General features: G+C 34.8%; 1 protein-coding gene across 14 annotated transcripts in view; it reads right to left on the bottom strand.

Moving 5' to 3' along the window:
- Positions 1 to 20,614, bottom strand: part of LOC110373336 (CUGBP Elav-like family member 1) — a 376,248-nt gene that overhangs the window by 185,395 nt on the left and 170,239 nt on the right. For 11 of the 14 annotated variants that reach the window (XM_021330583.3, XM_021330594.3, XM_021330589.3 and 8 more), the window contains one exon: positions 13,776 to 13,814. The exons of the other annotated variants lie outside the window; for them this stretch is intronic. In XM_021330583.3, coding sequence (XP_021186258.1) covers positions 13,776 to 13,814 — 39 coding nt within the window. The remainder of the gene's footprint in view (positions 1 to 13,775; positions 13,815 to 20,614) is intronic. 14 annotated transcript variants of the gene reach the window in all.

Raw genomic sequence — 20,614 nt, 5'->3', positions numbered from 1 at the left:
ATCCCTTCTATTTATAAAATCCAGTACAGCCTACTAACCTACATTGTCAAGTTCATTGTTTTAAGCTCCGAAAATATATTCACGACCGGCGGACATAAATTTAAATACAGATACAATCTTCAGCAATCAGAATAAAACTGCTTGGGTTGTATTTTTGGAATAAACTTGGATAGAATGACAATTTTTTATTCATTTGATTGGTTTTTTGTTCCCGTAAAAGGCTGTTTATCGAGAGATAACCTGTCGAGTATATTGAGGTAAATGTTAGCCTTGTCGAGTTTACTGAAGTAAAATTTGACTAGATCAAGTATACAATTTAGTGAGTTTAAATATCCAGCATGCATGCAAGTAATTTATAGTTAAATTATATAAAAACGATAACTGTCAATGGGCAATGCTTATTTGATGTTCATAGCTTATTTTATGTTACGCGCTTGATAATAGGTACAATTTTCGGTTATGAATTAAAACTAATCGTTTTGACAATTCACACCAACTTAAACCACCTACTTACAATAATCTATCAACAAACACATAATACAATACCGACATACAATACATGCCTATATCCTATATACGGAACAATTGTAAGGCCATTCAAACGTGGGGGCCGAAATTAGGCTTAGTTCGCAACGCGGCCTAGCTCGATACGAATGAACTCAACCCATTGATACGTAACGCACACATTGATATATGACGCACACATAGATGTAACGTGTTGCTCGTGTAAGCTGTGGCGGTAATTTGATAGGTGTGTTAGTGAAAAATGTTGAATGGGTTTTTAATATTCTGTTAAGCGTTAGGTAAGTGTGGAATGTTGGGAAAAAACTCATTTGAAATAAAATAAAGCAATTGATAAACGTCGTCAAGATATTAAAAAAGCAAGTATTTTTACTCACTAGGTACATACGTCAATGCGAAATTATAGAATACTAAAACATTTTCACATAAAGCTGAAGGAAAAAAACTGCTCACAGTTTCCAAACTTTTCTGGCCCAATATCACACAAAAACAAAACAGGCAAAACTTTTTTAAGTACCTACATCTTTACTTTGCCAAAGTTGAAATTTCAAAGTTACGCCATTATGTCTGGCGTGTAACAATACGTGTATTTGAAACACACACACACATGTGTATGAATTAGTTCAATATGTGTGCACCTGTGTGAGAGCTGTGAATAACATTCATCGGAATTTGTATATAAATGAAATGTTGGCAACACATTTGTAGTCATATAGGTACAATAGATTGATTACCTATACTAGATTTTACATTTAAACATGTACTGTAAAATTCCTTCAACTATGATTTTCTGTTCACATTTGATTTAATTGAATGTTTAAAATGTTGATTTCTTCATTGGAAATTTGTTTTAATTGGTTAGGTTAGGGGAAAAATTGTAATATGCTGTGTTTCACCTGTTTTTTCTTTTGAAAAATTTAGTATATTTTTTCACATCGATACAATTTTGTGATAGTAAAACTTATAGGTCCAAGCTACACACAAAAATGACTCCTACACCAAAAGCGATAAGACATAAAATTATTTGAGCAGCATCGACGAGGCAGCGCACAGGCAAGTGAACTAGTTCCCCAAAAACTGTTCAATCAAAAAACACTCCTACACCAAAGGCGATAAGGCATAAAATTCTTTGAGCATCATCGACGAGGCAGCGCACAGGCAAGTGAACCAGTACCCCAAAAACTGTTCAATCAAAAAACACTCTTACACCAAAGGTGATAAGACATAAAATTCTTTGCGCAGCTTCGCAAGTGAACCAGTACCGGGGAGTGCACTCGTCTGTGGCCGCTTGATAGCGCCACCAATCGCTTAAATTAAGCGCTGTGCGGTTTCACTTGCAGCGAGAACGGTGTATTGTACAATGGGTAGAAAGTTTTTTTAATGTGGATTTTTATAGGAAAAAAAAATATTGGTAATTTTTCTGACTGTTTATGTAGTAAGTGAAGCCATTTTTTAAAATTCAGCGTTTGGTATTTTGATATATTATAGAGACAAAATTATTGAATTACGTCCCTAATACCAAATACCTGGTAGTATTATACAAAATAAATCATGTGTTCAAGCTAGTTCAAAAATAAATATATCTAAGTATAGTCATAACCATAACTTCTAAGTCCTCAATAAATTAAATTTACGCCATAAACATAAAAACTTTGATCGTTCAATTCGTAAAGGTCAGTACCGAAAAAAAATTAATCTCAATTCAGTTTATTACCGTACTCAATGACTACGGCGTAGCGGCGTAGCACCGTAGCACCGTAGCGGTCGCTCGTAGAGGCGGCCAACCGTTAAACGGCCTGTCGTAAATAACGGTCCGGGTTACAATAAATGAATAATTATCGGACGGTTACCGTTTTACGGCGGGAAGTAGCTTTCAGTAGACGCCCACCCTTGATGGGGAATAAGGCGATCGATAATGATAGGTTAATTGACAAGGTAAAATTGGCTTTTTAAAAGTTCATTCATTATGAAATGTCAGTTTTAATTATCGGTTTCATAAATACACATTTTCCTTTACAAGTATCTTCTTCAAGTAACAAAATAAAAATACACAACCTTATAAAGAAAAAACAAATCAATTAAAAAAAGACGAATCAATCAACCAATCTAAACTACCACGCCTCAATCAATCACTCACTCTAAACACCTCAAAAAGACATATTAATTAGTACACCAATTAATTTTTGTCTGGAAAACAATCTACAATGGCAACTAGCCGGGGATTAATAGGTCAAGCGCGAAACAACATAAATCAGGCCGACGCTAAACGAATAATAAATTGATGGTACAAATGGACCGCCCCACCCGTCGCCCCCTCTCTCTATCGCGTTGCTTCGCGCGAAAGCTAAGCGAATTAATTATCAACCGAGCTTGTATGGGATATGTGTTGCGTTTATGCATAGTCATGGGTAAATTGATATTTCTAATTAAATCAATATAAAAAAGCTGTAATTTGACTTAGATTGTTTAATAATAAAAATTACTTAAGCAAAATATCCTCATGATAATCCTTTCGAGGGAAGTATAGATAAAATGCACAATTCTAACATTCTTTGAAAATACTTATATTGCTAGTTTTATTGACATTAAGTCATAGTTAATTTATAATTATTTTTTATAAGAGATCGTAGTCACTTACTACGGCGTAGCAAACTAACTAGAGTCCGTACATTGCTACGCCGTAGTACAGACGTAGTGTAGGTCTATAAATACTACACAGAGACACATAAGTAACATTTTATTAGCTGTGATTAAACTAGATTTCTTAGAAGCCTTAATAAGGAGTCTACGAGGGCAGATTTAACAGTGATCTCGACGGCAAAATGTTTTTATTTCTCCAAGATTAGAAAGTCGTGAACAAAATAAAACTTGTATGTAACTGAGTAATACATACTTAACGTTTAGATTATTTAAATCAAATATTTTAATTAGTAGAAAGATAGTACAGGTAGCATAAACATAAAAAAAGTGTATTTGATTAAATATGTGTGTTTGAGAATATAGCGCCCGATAAATATTGATAGTCATTAAAAGTGGCCTCTTTTGACTACTAATCCAATCCCATTTAACAATAAGTCTCTAAGGAACCAAATACAAAAAAGTACCTTTAAACAGAGCCTAGAGACAAAACACAACATAAAAATGTATCTCTCGTATCCCATAACAGTTTGAATTTCCTAAAAACAAAATCATTGCATTCACCATTGGCCAGCAGTCGATGTAGGTACCTACTATTTTCTAATGAGTTTTTTTTCACGGAGCAAGGAAAGAGTGGAGATGCCATAATGCAGGTAGGTAGGTCAGGCACCTTCTTCTAGGTCAAATACGTACGGTAGGCATGACCAAAACTATCGGTTACGAGTGAACTAACGAGGGGTTTGGGTACTTTGAGACATCTGTCAACGATTTTTGATATTTAAAACATGGTCGAGTCCAAAGAAGACGTATAAGAGTGCGGAACGTTAGTAACATTCCTAGTCCCCCGCACATCTGCATTTTGGCTTGCTACGTTCTTAAAAGATTTTCCGTTATGGCACCTCTGCTAGTCATTTCATTCTCCATGTTTTTTTTTCTTTTTTTTCAGTCCCCTGCATTAATTTTATTCCGGGTAGAAATTCGGCGTGCCATCAAAATTCTTGTCTCGTGCGTAATTTAAGGGAGGTGAGGCCAAACGTCACTTTTTATTCAGAATACCATTCCTTGACTGTTAAATAAGATTGTTTTGTCGTTCCAGTAAATGGTTTCTGGGTGTGTTTTTAGAAAAAAAATGTTCGTAGGCTGTAGAATTTGTAATTTTGTTACATTACAAAGAAAGGTCGGTGCTTTCGAGTGTAACAGTGTTATTTTCAATCCTCAAAGTATTTATTCGAACATAAATTATCGTAAATACTTGAGTTTTTTTGGTCGAGTTCGTAGACGCTGACTACGGCGTAGCACAGTAAGGTATCGTAGCGTCTGTTCGATAGCTACGCCGTAGACGTGCAGCATTGCAAATTATGATTTTCATCTGTCCAATTTATTTCTGTTATAATTTACAGAATCTGAATAATAAGTACTGCTTCCTTCATATTATTCTTAAGCAAAGCTAAGAAACCGCAAAGACAAACGCAAATTACCAACACAAACAAACATAAATTAATTATAATTTAAACAATAAGCGTCTTAATGAAACCTATCCTAGAGCATACAAAGGGGAAGGGATGAAGGGGATGCAATCTCAATTAGATCCTATAAACACCGTATTTGTTGTGTTGTAGCGATAGCAAACTAAGTAAATCTCTTGATCAAACACATTACTGTTGAAGTTTAATTTAGAACCGAAAACGATTTTATGTGGAGGCTGTACTTAGTATGTCTTGAAGGCAAGGAAGTAGACATAATTTACTTTCGGAACAAATTTTATTATAGAAATTGAAATAGATACAAATAGAATTTCCAATAACTTATTCATCATATCACACAGTAAATAAGCTTAAATTGGTTATAGGTACATACCAATACTTTTTGGCAATAAAGTAAAGTTAAGTAAATAATAATTAGATATGTACCTATAACCAATTCAAGTTTGTTTACTTTTGTCATATATTCAGTTTGCTTACCTTTTACTGGTAATATCTGTACTAGAGAGATTACGAAATCTGGGCTCAAAATAAGATTTCACTAAATAGCACAAAAAGTTATAATTAAGTCGAGCTGTTAAAAATCTCCTAATTATAACTAATTAACAACTAATCCACATTATTTTTACATTAACATATTAAACCTCACATAAGTTAAATGGGCAAATATTTAAATACCAAACACAGTACAGCGGTTGTACAAATATTCCCAAAGTGAATGAAACTAGCTGTACAGAGCGAGTTGGCAAAGTTACGCGCGGTGATTTCATGTCTCCGGGCGAGTACAGGACCCGAAGTGTTCCGAGAAATGCCGAGGAATCACGAAGCTAAACGTTTTTTGGTAGACAGTTCTGTAAATCAGTACAAAAAAATATTTTCTCCTAAATATTGCTGTCAACTGCATATTCAGTTATATCACTTTATTTTGAATAGTATATTTTTTATACCATATCCAATAGAAAAAGTCAGTAAGGAATATGTAAAATCGTTTAATTGGTCAGCGACAAATAATTTTATCACAATTAAAAAAGTTTTTTTTCTGTTTTACTTGTATAATTTTTTACATGTATTTTAAATATGTAAATATCTATGTAAATAAACTATGATCTATTTCCAAATAAAAAACACATTTAAAAAGTTAGGTACTAGGCGATTACCAATCTTATTCTCGTCAATCTATCTAAAACTATCGTGTTTTTTCTGCAACTTTGTATGCACAAAGCCTAGCAGCAGTTTGTGTGAAATCTAACAGTTTACGACTATGCGAATTTTTTGTCGATACCGGAAAACTAAAATTTTAGTTTGAAATCCTCACACGTCGTACAGATTTTCGAAATTCGCGGAAACCATTTTTGGTATGAATAACTATTCCACTAACGATCGTAGAGAATCAATGGAATGGAATAAAAAAAACCTTCTTCCATTACTAAGTCCTGAAAATGGACCATATAGATAGATATTTGAGCAGCAGTTGAAATAAAACTTACATTATAAATGCAAAACTAACTCTCCTACTGTATGTCGCGTTTTCAAGCCAAAACTACTGGACCGATTTAAATGAATTTTGGTACACAGATGATCTAGTCTAAGCTATCAAATGGTTGCCAGGACATGTGTTATTTGGCTGCAAAAAACTATCCTCGAATTCAGATCTGGAATTGTTTAGTATTAAAATAGTAAAATACAAAACGGCCGTCTATAAGTAGACCTGTCAAACCTACACATGGTGTTTGTTTTGCGACCACATTCAACTGAAGGTCTACTGGAATTGCCAAACGAAGTGCTCACATACTTACCAGCAGCCACAATACTCGTGGCTATTGCAGACAACCCACAGACTAAGAAAAAATAGAAAAGTTACTACTACATTTTATATTGATATCTACTTTAAGCTCGAAATTTGTATTCAAGGAATAAGATAGTTTGCATACCTTTACATAAAAGAATGTCTCACATGAGATTGAACTAAGTTTTAGCTATTTAATTACTAGAATAACTCAATTTTTGTTGTCCTCAGATTATGACAGGCAACTAAAATTACATCTACTAACTCTTATGCGAGCTAAAGATGTATGTACACGAATAATAATTGTAATTTACAGTATTGACGCCACCTAAAATAAATAGGAAAAAGCTTGTAAAAAGGCAGCAAATAAGTGCAAGTCTATTCTCCAAATCTTCCCAAGTCTGTGGCCATCATACAAAGTTTACCTTTTACATGTAGCTGTGCTGCGAAGGCGTATAAAAGCGAAACATGTTACAGTCCAAGTAACGTACGTTAATTGACAGATTGAGTGAGAAGCCACTCCGCCACCATCGATAGTGTAGGGTGGATACGCTGCCGGATTTAAATGGAAGAAATCTTATAAGTGGCCGACTGTATTCAATTATGGACAAGTGGGAGTGGAAGGGAATGTAATCAGGTTCGAGGAGAAGGATTCCGATAAATTATGTAGTGTTTAATGAGTATTGCTTATAGATAATATTGGAGTTACTTATCATTTATAGAGCCTGAAAATATATATTTTTTGATATATTTTCGTCCTGGATATTGATATTTTCTCGATTTTGTCCGACAAAAGCGGTATTTTGTATCTAATATATATAGTTATAGTGGCATTTTTAACATTGGTTTACTTCTGTTTAGATTATTTTCTGACAGAACCCAAAAGCTACTTTCTGCCCTATCATTGTTTTAATTTTCCCCTCATGTAAAACGGAATATTTCACGTACCACTCACATCACACCTCTCCCTACAAATTGATTTCACTAATACTAAAATCAAATGAATGTCCGAAGCTCACCCTCAAACATGGTAACCCTCTTACGTACGAACTGGCGCCGAAGGTAATGAGAGCGATTTCATTCGGTACGTACACAGTATCGCATCGAATTGATTCGATTGTTATCGATTGCTCGTGCCGTATCGATTCGATTATTTTAAATAAGCGCCGCGCAAATCATTCGAGAGGATAAATATGGTTTGAGGAGTTGATCAGTGGGTTCGTTAGTTTGATTTATTGGTACTTTCTTTGTGAAGAGTGTATTCTTGTCAGTGAGGCATAATGTGACGTTATTTGGTCGTTTATTCAGCATTAAGATCATGTGCTATCTTCATATCATGTACTAACAGACTAACTGTCAGTTACATAAAGTTCCATAAAAGCTAAAGCCTATTGCTGACTCTTTCTTTGTCAACAAGATAAAAAATGACAGCAATATGTTTAATGGAGCTTTGTGCAACTGACGGTAAGTAGCTTTTTTGTACTTATTCCTTGAAAAACGAATAGCATGTTATTTCCAAAATATACTACAAATTAACGTGACCATACCATGAAATATTACTAAGAATCATACTGCAAAGGTACCCGTACCCTTGAACGCAATCAGGCGCCCAATAAAGTAAACAATGGACGAAAATAATTGGGATATACGAGACGCGAGTAAAACACACCGGTGTGGTGCAAAACAACGGTACTGCTACTGAGTAAATATATACAGAAGGTAAGCTGAGCAATATGTAATGAGCAGTGTAAAAAAAAATGGACGGATTGCTGATTAATTTTACTTGGAGACGATGTCACATAGAAGTATATAGAAACAGTAAAAATGCTACTGAATAAAATTGGGATAAGGGCAGCCGTGGGTTGAGGATGAAGCAGAATATCTAGCACCGTGGAATATAAGAGACAAGTTTTTGGAGTATTCTCAGGAATTTAGATTTTCCCTTTTATTCAACAAGTGTTATTGTTAATACAAAAAATATATGAAATAATGAATATAAATTTTAAAAATAAATGAACTCAAATTTGAATTTTAAAAAATTTTGGCTTCCCTAGCTTCCTATTGCCCATTGTTTATTATCCTTCTGTAATTCACACACATCACACGATCAAGCCGAATATTATACAGGGGAGAGCTACACATCCCGGAGGTGGGGGGGTCGGTGCGAGTTTATTTTCAATTCCGACAACAATACGCTGTTTTTCTCACAAACTACCCACTTAAATATAATGCGGCCGATACGGTGAGCTGTGGAGCGTTTTTATTCGCTCGCTTTAAGTTATAAGAGGTAGTCGTTAATAGGGCCTTTCTGTTAATTTGAGCTCTGTACTGCGGTTCGATAATTGGTCTTCGCACAAAATTGTTTACGACTGTCTATGTTAATAAATGTGTTTGATTGATCTAAAAAGGATTCTTTGGGTGTATACAAAACTGTGTTTTAGTTACAAAATTGTCCTTGTATAACCAATAGTCATTATTTTTTTATATTATCCCTTATTTCCATATTTTAAGCCCATTTTATTTTTTAGCATTCACTTTAAAAACAAACCAAAAGAAGTATCTTAACAGTCTAAAGCTTATCTTTTGTGGCACGCACAGCAGGACTATTCGCGTCCCTCAAGGAAGTGTTTTATTTAGAAATATTGTTTCGGGACGCCCATGACTCACCCATAGGCGTTCTTGCTCAGATACGGCAGGTATTGTGTAAGGGAAACATGGTAAAAATACTACAGAAGTACCATTTTGAGAGACTATTTTTATACAGCTGTACAGTATACAATGCATTTATAAATAACTACTAATTTGATAGGCTTTTGTGGCTCGAATTGTTAACATACCTAACTTTTTGGTATAAAAATGGGTAAAAATTTATGTGCTTTCATCAATTCCGTAACAAGATTTTACTTTTAAATATATGCAATATAAAGAGTAGTGGATGAAAGTAAATTGTTTACATCAAGTAAAATTTTACTTAAAACTAAATAAACAAATGAAGTTGGTTAATGGATGGTCAACATACAAGTTCATGAACCTTCTGTCTCATATTTTGTACAATAATAAGGGAACTTTCGGCTAGAAAAGGTAACAATTTAAATTCACCTATGCAAGATACATTTTGTGGTTTTTCGGGCACATTTCACGGCGTGAATGGCCCGCTTTATGTACTCGAGTGATTTAATGATGTTAGTTTTGGGTTACTTTGCAATTTATTTCTGTGATATAAAGTTGCGATTGGATTTTGGATCATAAATAAAGGAGGTGAAAGTTTAATTTACTTTACACAGCTACAACTAATAGCAAAAAGTTGCTTCATTACGTTGTAAGGTTGGATATCAATTAAGCAGTCTTAAAATAACTTTTAATGTTACACGATCATTTTTACATATTCCCTTTTTATTAAAAATATATCCACATTCAAATATATTCCCCCCTTAGAAACAAAGGAAGGTAAAGAAAAAAAAGAAAACCGTGACAATGGTCTTATAAGCCCCCGTACTCAAAGGCTCAGGTATCGACAAGGGTGTCAAGGTAAGGGTTGAAACGAGTAATTTAAACGCGTCAATCTAAGACGTATGTGGTTTGGGGGCAAAATGGAAACGAATGAATCGAATGGGAGCGAGTGAGTGAGTGAATGAGTGAATGGTTTTATGTTAGTCGGTTGAATAAGTGATGCAATAGTTTAGATTGGGGTAACGAGGTTCTTCTGTTTACTTTGATGTCTGTTTAGATTAGATTTTGGTGGAAGTTGGATTAGACTAAGCTTTCCTTGTGGTTTGTTCCGCATTCTAAAGAAATTACTTAAATAGGGATGAAAGGTTAACTAACACATCCTAGGGAGCTTTCAGTAGAAGTGCTCTTCATATAAATAAACTGAGCTATTTTCCAACGAGACACGCTCAATTGGCATGCTATCGAATATGCCAATGAAAACTCTCAATCCTACACAAAGACCTAACAACCTGAAATTCCCCTTAACTTATCAAAACACAAAAAAAACATTATAAAAGACTCACAACATCGTCGTTGTCGCAGCGACAAAACGACAATACGCGTTGACTTAATGATGTAAGAAATATGAGAAAGGCAGAGACGGCGACAATGCGCTCTAATATTACACAGGCCGATGCTACGCTCTAGTTTGCTCTTTAATAATACAGCCGACGATGCCAGATGAAATTTCACGAAGCCGGAGTAGGGTGCTTCACACACGCGAATTTATGTCGCTACGATTTATATTTACCAACGTACAAAGAAAAATCTATGTTTTAGAAAATAAACATTATATAAAATTATACGGTGCTTTAATTAAATCACGAGTAAAACAAACTCATTTTATTCAAATACACGTTATAGCTTATTTGTCAGTTATATCATCGGGCTTTAGAGGCTTTTCCTGCATTTAAAATTAAACAGATTGATTTGATTACGTATGTAGCTTAGACTATTGCCTTGATAATTCCTCATACAATCTCTAATAATCATCTACCTCATATATAATCTCTCCTCATTTCTTCATCTCACTAAACGCAGCGACACGCAACATCGTCTGAAGTACCCCTTTAATAAAGTCAGCTACACACGAAGGATATTTCGCCTTCCTACCACTAGACTCCCTATCATTACCCTACTCGCAGCATTTTTGAGGCTTCTCCAAGATTTTCATAAGCCCCGTGATATTAAAGAAATTTTCCTACTTGGAAAATGGGAGGAAAAATTAACTATGTTAAGTACGTCATTCGCTTAAGTGCATGAGCTAATAAAATGAGTATATTAAATAAAGTTTGTACTTAAGTTTTATGAGGCTGTTATGTTATGCAACTTGTAAAGGAACGGGTTAACATTAGCTTTAGAAATTAAATTCTAAAGAAAGCATTTTTAATGTCACAATAATTTATGCTGAGAAAGCTTGCTGTTTATGTGTATGACTTAGCAAAAAGTTTCTATAAATTGAATGACTTTGATAAATTCACAATTCACGTACAGATTTTTTTTAAACGGTTTTATTTTATTTCAAATATAGCATACCACCAAAAGATTTTTTTAATTAATAGCTCCAAATAATTAATCGACATTAACATTATTAAGTCTCAATTTGCCGGCCTCCAAAACGTTCTGAACTCAGTGACCAAGATGGCGTATAATCTTATTAATATTTCACGGCTATTTTAACAAGATATTTCAATGTTAATTCTCTAAAGACAAAGATTAAAGCTGGCGCGATGAGAAGGATTTTTTACGATGTGATTATAAAATACGATGTAATAAACAAAGTAGCGGTTTAGAGTGCTTGTTTGGGTGTAAAAGTTAATTGAATTGAAGTATCAAGATCGGACGGCGCCGTAAAGTGTATCAGTGTTGTAGACGAACGTTGTAATTTTTGTAATGAAGAATGATTTTAAAGGTAAGATTGTTGTTAAAGCGTCAAAGCTTTGCTTTATACAACAAAGTTTGGTTCATTTTATTTCTAAGAAGCTGGCCTCAAGTTCTTCATCATCAACCCATCGTTTTCCCATCTATCTATCTAATTGAATTTCTTATAAAATGTTGAAAGACAATAAAATTAATACTAAACCCAAAAAAACACTGATAAAAAGATATCCCTAAAGCCCAAAAAATAAAACAATCGACACCCAAACACGTACTTCTTCAGATTAAAATCAAGGTAATCCTACGCCTGCTAATCCCGTGCCCAGTAAACTGCTCGAACGAATTACTGTAATCACGTTGGGGGGGCCCGCGGGGAATAATTTGTTGGTTTTCGGACCCTAGCGTAATGTAACACCAGCGGAGTGGGCGCCTGTGGGGACGCGAGCGGTGGCAGGTTAACGTGCACGAAGTATGGGAACTATGGTTGTCAGTGTCACTTTGTAAAGTGTTGATGGGATATTTAAATTAGGATGACTTTGAATTAAACTTTAAAATTATATCCCAACTTATGCAGGTTGGATGGATAGTGTAAGTTGGTGGAAATTATAAGTGTAATTTACTTTGTTAAGTTTGTTATTTTGTATCAGAAAGTCTTTTTTGAAGTTTAAGATTAAAAAATCTTAACAACTCAAGCCATTTTACTTTATTTTCTACCTCATTGAAAAGTCTGTAACAAAAAAAAAATACGTTTTCTGCTTATGGGGTTCAAGTCAAGATACCAAAAAATATTTTATCAGAGTACCACAGCTGTCCCCAAAAATATAATCAACTATCGGCGTACACCCTTCCTGATATAATTGGGAGGGTGTTGAGTCACGAGCCACTATTGCGGTCAGAATCGGAGGGTGCCAGTCAGAGCTATCTAAAAATATACGTTTTATTAGGTCCACTATTTTTGGTCTGCAAACATTGTATGTCGGAGTGTCGGGCAGTTAATTTGCGCAAGGCTAATGGAAAAATCCTTACAGATCAACTTACGCACCTATATTTGTACTATAGTCTTAAATGGCACGACAGTAATGGACATTTATTTATTTCTTTCACAACCGTGTGCAGTGTGCACTCTATGTTACTTCATGAAAGTTTTAATCTATAAATACCCAGTAATTTAGCCTTTCTTTGGACATTTAAACAAAAATAGTAAGTAATAAATGGAATAGACTAGTCTTCTATAATCCTAATCACGCATATCACACATTAAAATCCTTGTTTACGCGAAATCACGGCCATAATTTCAAGCGTATCGTCTAATATTGCCAACTGCAGTTCTGGCACGCATTTGTATCACCCACTTTAATCATTAGCAGTATCAGAGCATTTAGCCTGTACATGCCAACTTAAAATGGCCACCGCGAGTATTACGAACCGCTCATAATATTATCTGTATAGTGTTTACAGCGGTCATAAAACTAATTTGCCCATAATGAGCGCCCATTAGCTGGTGTAATATGTGGCACTTTTAATTTTATGGAAAGGTGTTTTGTTAAATTGGACCTTATTTTTTAGTAGGTAAGAATGATTTTGCAAGTTGCGATTTGACCTTGTTAACATTTTTAATTTATATAAGTATAATGAAGTAAACTAATGGTAGATATCCAGCAGCGTGAATAATTAAGGCACAAATAATTGGTAAAGAAAAACAAATCTTACCGCTCATGATATTTAAGTAAAGAGCGTAATATGTTTTCAATAACTCAACAGCGTTTCAGTACGTGGATTCCGAGAATTTGTTAAGTTGTTTATACTTACTTACCTATACTTTTCGCATAAAGTATTTCATATGAATTAAATAACGTACTACATGTATTTACTTTTACTAAATATTCACCAATTACTTATCTATATTCAAATGTTTATAATAACAAAAAGTACTTTTAAATGTTTAAGTTACATTAAATAATAAAAAATATCACGGTGCATACTTATCGCATGGGACGATTAATATTTCATTAGAAATCCACCTGAAACAAAAAGAAAAATTTCATTAGAAAATATAGGTATTCAAATAACATGTAATTTTTTTCAGCTGGGTGTACAGTTAATCAACTTAGTATCGGACATCTGTCAAAATCGTCTATCTAAATACAAATTATACTGTTACTTGTTTAGTTTAACAATTGTATATTTCAATGAAAATTGTAAATGGAGTAGTTGCGACAGTAATGAAGAAGTCGAGATTTCACTACCATAGATACAATAATACATCTCATAAGAATTTATGAATAACTCACAAAACCTTTGCCCAAGTAAGTATCCTAGATGAATGACACAAGTTGGTTTTACAGTAATTTTTAGATATCCACAAATTAGGATAAGATAAGTCAGATAAACCTACAATTATTTCCCAGACAAAGACAAATACCCAAGTAAGCATATATATCTTAGAAAGATGAATGACATAAGTTGGCTTTATAATAATTTTTATAAAGGTACAAATAAGGCTAAGGTTAGGTCAGATTCACCCACAATTATTACCCAGACAAATACAGACAGGTAATTATTCCACAAGCAGAGCATGATTGCTTTTTAATAGGTAACATCAATACAGATTGGTAGGTATGTATAAGGTAAACGCAGGATTGATGAGCCCTTCGCGCAGTAAATCATAGAAGACGGTATAATACAGAGGGGAAACTCAGTTAATGTTTATGGATTTTTTGTTACCAAATATTATGGACACAGGTGGGAGTAATATTGGGGTGGTTTGAGTTGCTGTGTCTATTGTTTCACTAATTTTGGTATTGGTCAGTTTTATATTAATAATGTGTACGATTTCATGGTTTTTATTAGGTACTTTTTATCCGCGTGCGCAGTTCCATCGGGACGCGTTAATAATAAAATATTTTACTAAGCAATTGTAGACCAGTTCGTCTATATTTATCTAGATTCCTAGCAATACTCGTGAAATGGGTGCCGAGACACTGGTCTGTGCACTGCCCATGAAAAATACAATGATTCCAGCACACTACACAAATAAATTACATTATTCGTTTCAGACACACTGAGGTTACGCCACGCGAACAGTAATAATCGCTATAAATACAATCCGTCAATACGAGACAGCCGTCGCCATGTTTTGCTATCATCGATTCTGTACGGTGTAGGATTAATGAATAATTAATGTTAAGTCTCCGTGTTCGTGCCGTACACGATTTAATTTTCATTTGATTTGATTGTTCACGGCCTGTGAGTGCGTCGCGTTGCGAAGTGTAACGTAAATATGTGTGATTTTAATGGTGGTTGGTTTGGTTTCACGCTGAAGGTCGTACTAATATTATAGACGTAAATTAGGGAAGGTTTAGGCCTCTTGCTTTACCGTAGCTTTACTATATGCAGGCATGGCGCGGCGGTCAGTGTTGCATGGGCCACTATGAAAAACGTGCCTTGAACAAGAGTTCTTAGTCCAAAAGGGTTTTTCTTTTTTTTATTTATAGCTGTCCTGTTTGTTTACTAATGATGGGTATTAAACTAGCAAAAAGGTGATAAACATAATTTCACAAACAATTCTCAGTCATATTTATTTGAAGTATCCGATTAAACATGCTGCCGATTCGTCCGATTTATCGGCCGTGCATCCGTATCGGAGTAACGTCTCCTTCACGTTGAGTTATGGGCCACCGCCAACTTTTACTATTTCCCCCCTTGCACAAATTTTAGGGTTCCGCGACTTAAAATAAAAATATATCCCGCACAAGAAAAGCGGGAACACAATATAGATTTTCGTCGAGATTTTTACGAGAGTCTATAAAAACGGCACTTTATTGAAGTTTTCTGTTAAATTTGTACCTGTTTCTGTATTTGATTTCAATTGATTTTTCAAACAGTAATAAATTTTACAGTTTTTCTTGTTTTACAGGTTTTGTATCCTACTGGGTAGTATCAACATACCATAAGTTATCTAAAATTTTGCTAAAAATATAATATATCCATTAACAATGACTATTCAAAATATTAAAGAAGCCTACAACTCATACATCCCGTTATTTTTATTTCCCGGAATCTCGCGGGATAGCCCGATAGCCCCCCCCGTCCCCTAGGAGGGGGGGCACCAGGTGGGGTTGAGCAGATAGTCGAGCGAGCAGTTGAATTATATTGTTATTTCTGCGATCAGGAATCGATTGTGAGTCCCGACGGAGCGTGGTAACCGCGCTCAGTCATATGGATACTTGTGTTCGGCTTTTAGGCTGTTAAAATCTGATCCAACAGACAAACTGTTGTATACAGTTTTGTTGGACATTTTGTACCTTTTAAAATATATTATGTACCTTGTAAGCAATAATAAATAAATAAAAAAAAAAAAAAAAAATAGATAGTAAAAAGGTTACATCTATGTGTTAGTGATTTATGTGTGTTAGATATTAATTTCTTGCCGTTTTGATAACAAAATAAAACTTTGCTTCAACAGTTGTTTGTTGTGCTACTTATTTGTTCTAAACTGTATAAGTACTGGCAACATGCAACTATACGGTATCTAATTAAGTGTAAAATATCGTCACTAACTAGCATAAATTAATGTCTGTCATTTATCGGGGTACATTCTCTCAATTCTACAGACCATGACATAAATAGAAAGGGCGACGCGAAAATACATAGAAACTCAAGTAATATTATATGAGAGTAAATAAATCCCCCTCTATGACGGTCGTCAAGGAGAATATAGCCTTTTTTGATTAACGCCACAAGTACACCGTCTCAAGGAAAGGGTTATATTATAATATTCCCCTGTAGGGTTGTCACATTCGAGATTATAACAATCTGTCAGGACCCGTCTGAGGATTGAATCGTCAATCTTGCGGAAGGTCACAATAATATGTGAAGGTTGAGGAATAACGAGAAATAACTACGCAAGAAAAGAAGTTACAGAATTTGATAAATACATCGAATATTAAAATGAAGGTTCTTTATCAAAGAGCAAACGTTTCATACTTCATAAATTATTTGACCACCAAAAAGACATGAACAATACCTCTTTAATGCACAAGATCACAAACCAAAATTGCAAAGTTATCTTAGCGCAAAAGCTTTTATTCGCAAATTGTAATCATACCCCTATTATTACTGCTACATCCAGTGCAGGGACTATATTAAAATTACAAACAAAACTGAGCATTACGGCCGCATACGAATCCAATTCCGACCAAACGCAATCTTTAAAGCCAGTACCACATTTTCACTAACCTTTAATAAAAAGCGACAACCCTATACCGGGGCCACAAGCAAAGAATGTACCTACCAGTAGAAAAATATCCTGCACTTACCCGCCCCGCGTATTACTACTACTTATGTTTTATGTCAAAACATAAAAGTATATATGGTTTTCTGTGTGAAAATAACAGAAATAAACTGGCAAAATTTAAAATGAGCGATGATCGTACGAATACGCTTCGTATGAAAATATGGAATGCTATGCCGCTGTTGTGTTTGTTGCGTGTCTCCTTGGCATGAATGAAGACGGTGTTTTGTTGAATTTATAGCAGAATAAGGTAGATTACTTGAATGGGATTGACGGTGATATTGTATCAGAAGAAAAACATAGCCCCTTTCTGTGAAGCCAGTCAAGTAAATGCAACAATTTGTATGGGCTCTAGAAATTGATGAGTTACTTGATGCTTATAAAAAGTAATGGAGTCCAAAAATTCAGTTACCAAAACTTTGAATTGACGAGGATTACGTACTTATGCATAAGAGCCTTTATGAAATCTTCATTTTTTGCCAACTAAGTTTTAATGCAAGCTTGTAATATATTCCGAACACGGCCAAAGTAAGACTTAAGACCCCCAAACTTTGTACTTCCCAAAAAACGGACGGGCGGCGCTTGCCAAACTCGCGAAACAAAAAATAAGAACTTTGATCATTATTTATAATACTTTTTGCACGTGGATAAATAAGCCGCGAGCTCAAAATGCGGGCCACTCCTGGAAATTTATTATGATCTATCGATTCTCAGTTCTCTCTTCATAAAAATCCAACACCCTTCGTACAGGCCCAAAAGTTGGAAACTCAGCCAAAATTATGTCACAACTTGGTACCCTTCTTACAGAAGTTATTTTACTACTCCACTAAGACTTTAAGTAGGGAATGAAGATGGGGATAATATAAAAAAGTTCCTTTGGCAATATAAAAAGTGTAAGGCCGATTTCTATAGAATTCGGATGGAAGTCGCAAGGGCCGTTTAGCTTTATTATTGGTTTCAAGTGGCAAGTGCCGTTAATACCGGTTTGGGGAACTTTATTATAGAAGCCTGGCTGGACTGAAATAAGACCATTTGCCGAGATGATGAAGGCTCAAATACTGCGGCATTTAGCTATAAAATTGAGAAAATAAAACTTAATGACTTTGATAAAATCTTTCATTAGAATTATGCTATTAGTTTATGAGTGTTATAAAATCTGTAATACTTAAAACAGACTTTGCTGCTTAAATGAAATTGGCATACTCCAGAATTCTAAGTGTGCTCCCCTAAAAAGAAAAGACAATGATCTATTCGCATACTTTTAAGAACAAAAAGGCTCATTGCAATCAGCAATTTGGCTTCCAATTGTAATACTTTTGGACTTGTTCCAATAAGGATGCATTTCTGTTCCCAATCATATCTTCCATTTTAGTCTTTCTAGACTATAATATTATCGTTTATCGAAGAAAACTGCTCAGTAAATCTGTTGAAATAGGTTATGGATGGCGAACATTTGCAATCCGATTTATCGTCAAACGAAATCCGAAACTTGCATACGTTTGAATACAATACTTTCTTGCTACAGTTAAAACTGCGGTGCAAAATGTTCGGAATTTCTTTCTGCAGTTATGAAATCGTTAGCTGGTATTTCTTTGAGTATGGTTTTAAGTACATTGTCGACTTTATTGCCACCTATATTATATCCTGCATGTAGAGTTTAATTGGTTTTATTCAAACTGAAGAGTTTTCAGCTTATTCAACCAATGCCCACTCAATATAATTACCCAAATTACAGTTTTAAGTAGACATTTTGAAATATATTTTGGTCCAATCCGGCAACTTCGCAACGCCAACTTGTTTGAAATAATTAAATTCCGTTCTCGCAACATTCCCTTATTATTATTTATTGGTACAAACTACCCTCGGGGCCAGAACACTGCTGTGTGTGTTATTTTATGAAAATTTTTGTTTCCCGTTATAAACGTCGAGAATGTTTTAAATATTACGAATGAAGTTGGTTGCTTTCAAGATTGGTAAGTGTTTTGAAGAATGCTATTTGGTATGTGTTACATCGTCAGGGTTTTTGAATAGTTTAGTGTTGCCAAAAATTCAGGGTTAGTTGTGACTTTTTGGAATAAAAATTAACAAGTACGCAAACTACCAATTCTTAAAAGATACCTTACTTTCATATTTACCAATTTTTTTCATCTCACTTTTTTTTGTTATCTCTGTTTACTTTTATTATACCAACTAAGCAAATAATAATTCCTTATTTCTACAAACAATAGTGAAGATACAAACTTCCTAAAAAAATCACAGCTTCTACAGAAAGATCCAGTTTCTACATCTATACCTAGAATCCAATCGGTTCACAACAAAAGTGCATTGCAGCGCTTATTAGGTGGTTACAAGACGGAGTGGTTCAGATTTCCCACGAGTCCCTGTACCGTGGTCAATCTGTACTGTACAATGTACAATGACGAGCTCTCGTCTCGTCTGAAAGGTGCTTTGTCTTAAATGTTTATGTGCAAACTGCTGAGAGATTTGTTCAGTCCAATTTTGAGTTGATTTTATTTCTAGTTTTATTTTTGCTTTAATTTTTTATTTATTCACAGCAGTTAGCAAAATTCGTCAGAAAAAAAAATTGCGCTGAAAAAAGCGGCCATCCATTTGAAATATAGAACGTTAGTTTCATCCAAATCCCTGACCTTTCAATCGTCCATTCCACTCTACATTTTAGTCTGAAAAACGACGCCGATCAAATCGTAAAATGCCTTCAATAGTAAAAAGAATTGCTTCTACTACCGTCACGTAACTGTTCGGTCGTTCACTATCCTGATTGAATATCGATGGGCTCCCCTAGGGCAGACCGCCATTGTTTTCCCATTGTGCGCCACCATGGGACAATAGATTAATGATTATACGTGCCCCACCATATTGTTATGGCATCATCGTCGAATTACAATGAAATGGGATTATAATCGATCAAATTATTCTGGGATTACGTTGGTAGTTTAAAACAGGTGCATGCTTGAAGATAAATTAATTATTTATCACAATTTTCATTCCTCTGGAAGGATAGCGAGTAATTTTTGTTTGTGTGGCACCAACTGGGAGCATTTATGAAAGGAACGACACAAACGTAAAAAAAATATATTTCGAAACACAAGCGATTCAAAAAAATTCAAGCAAAATTGAGACGGACACACTCAAGCCGTAAACAAAGTGTGGCCGTCACAGGACTCGACACCTGCTCCTGTTTCCCGTAAAAAAGGGCATAAAAATGGCAGGATGAGGGAAAAATAAAAAAAAGGAGGAATGAGGACATTAGCCAAACAAAAGGGAGCCGAGAGGGTCATAACTCGAAGCGCATTTTCCTTTGTCACCGTGACGTTGCTAAATCCGCAACTGACGTTATATTGTTTAGGCTGAGTGAGGAGCTGCGATTTTTTCGTGCGACTCGATTTTGATGTGATGTGATGGTTCTTGCTCAAAGTGGTTATGTACCGTAGGGCGGGTGGTTTATTGCGGCATAGAGGATAATTAATTTGTCTGTACAACGTGGTGGTTACAAAATATAGCTGTTGT

This window comes from Helicoverpa armigera, chromosome 13, assembly GCF_030705265.1.
Source record: "Helicoverpa armigera isolate CAAS_96S chromosome 13, ASM3070526v1, whole genome shotgun sequence".
In the NCBI taxonomy this organism is placed as follows: Eukaryota; Metazoa; Arthropoda; class Insecta; order Lepidoptera; family Noctuidae; genus Helicoverpa; species Helicoverpa armigera.
The sequence above is the reverse complement of the archived record's forward strand: the minus strand, read 5'-3'. Positions and strand labels throughout refer to the sequence as shown.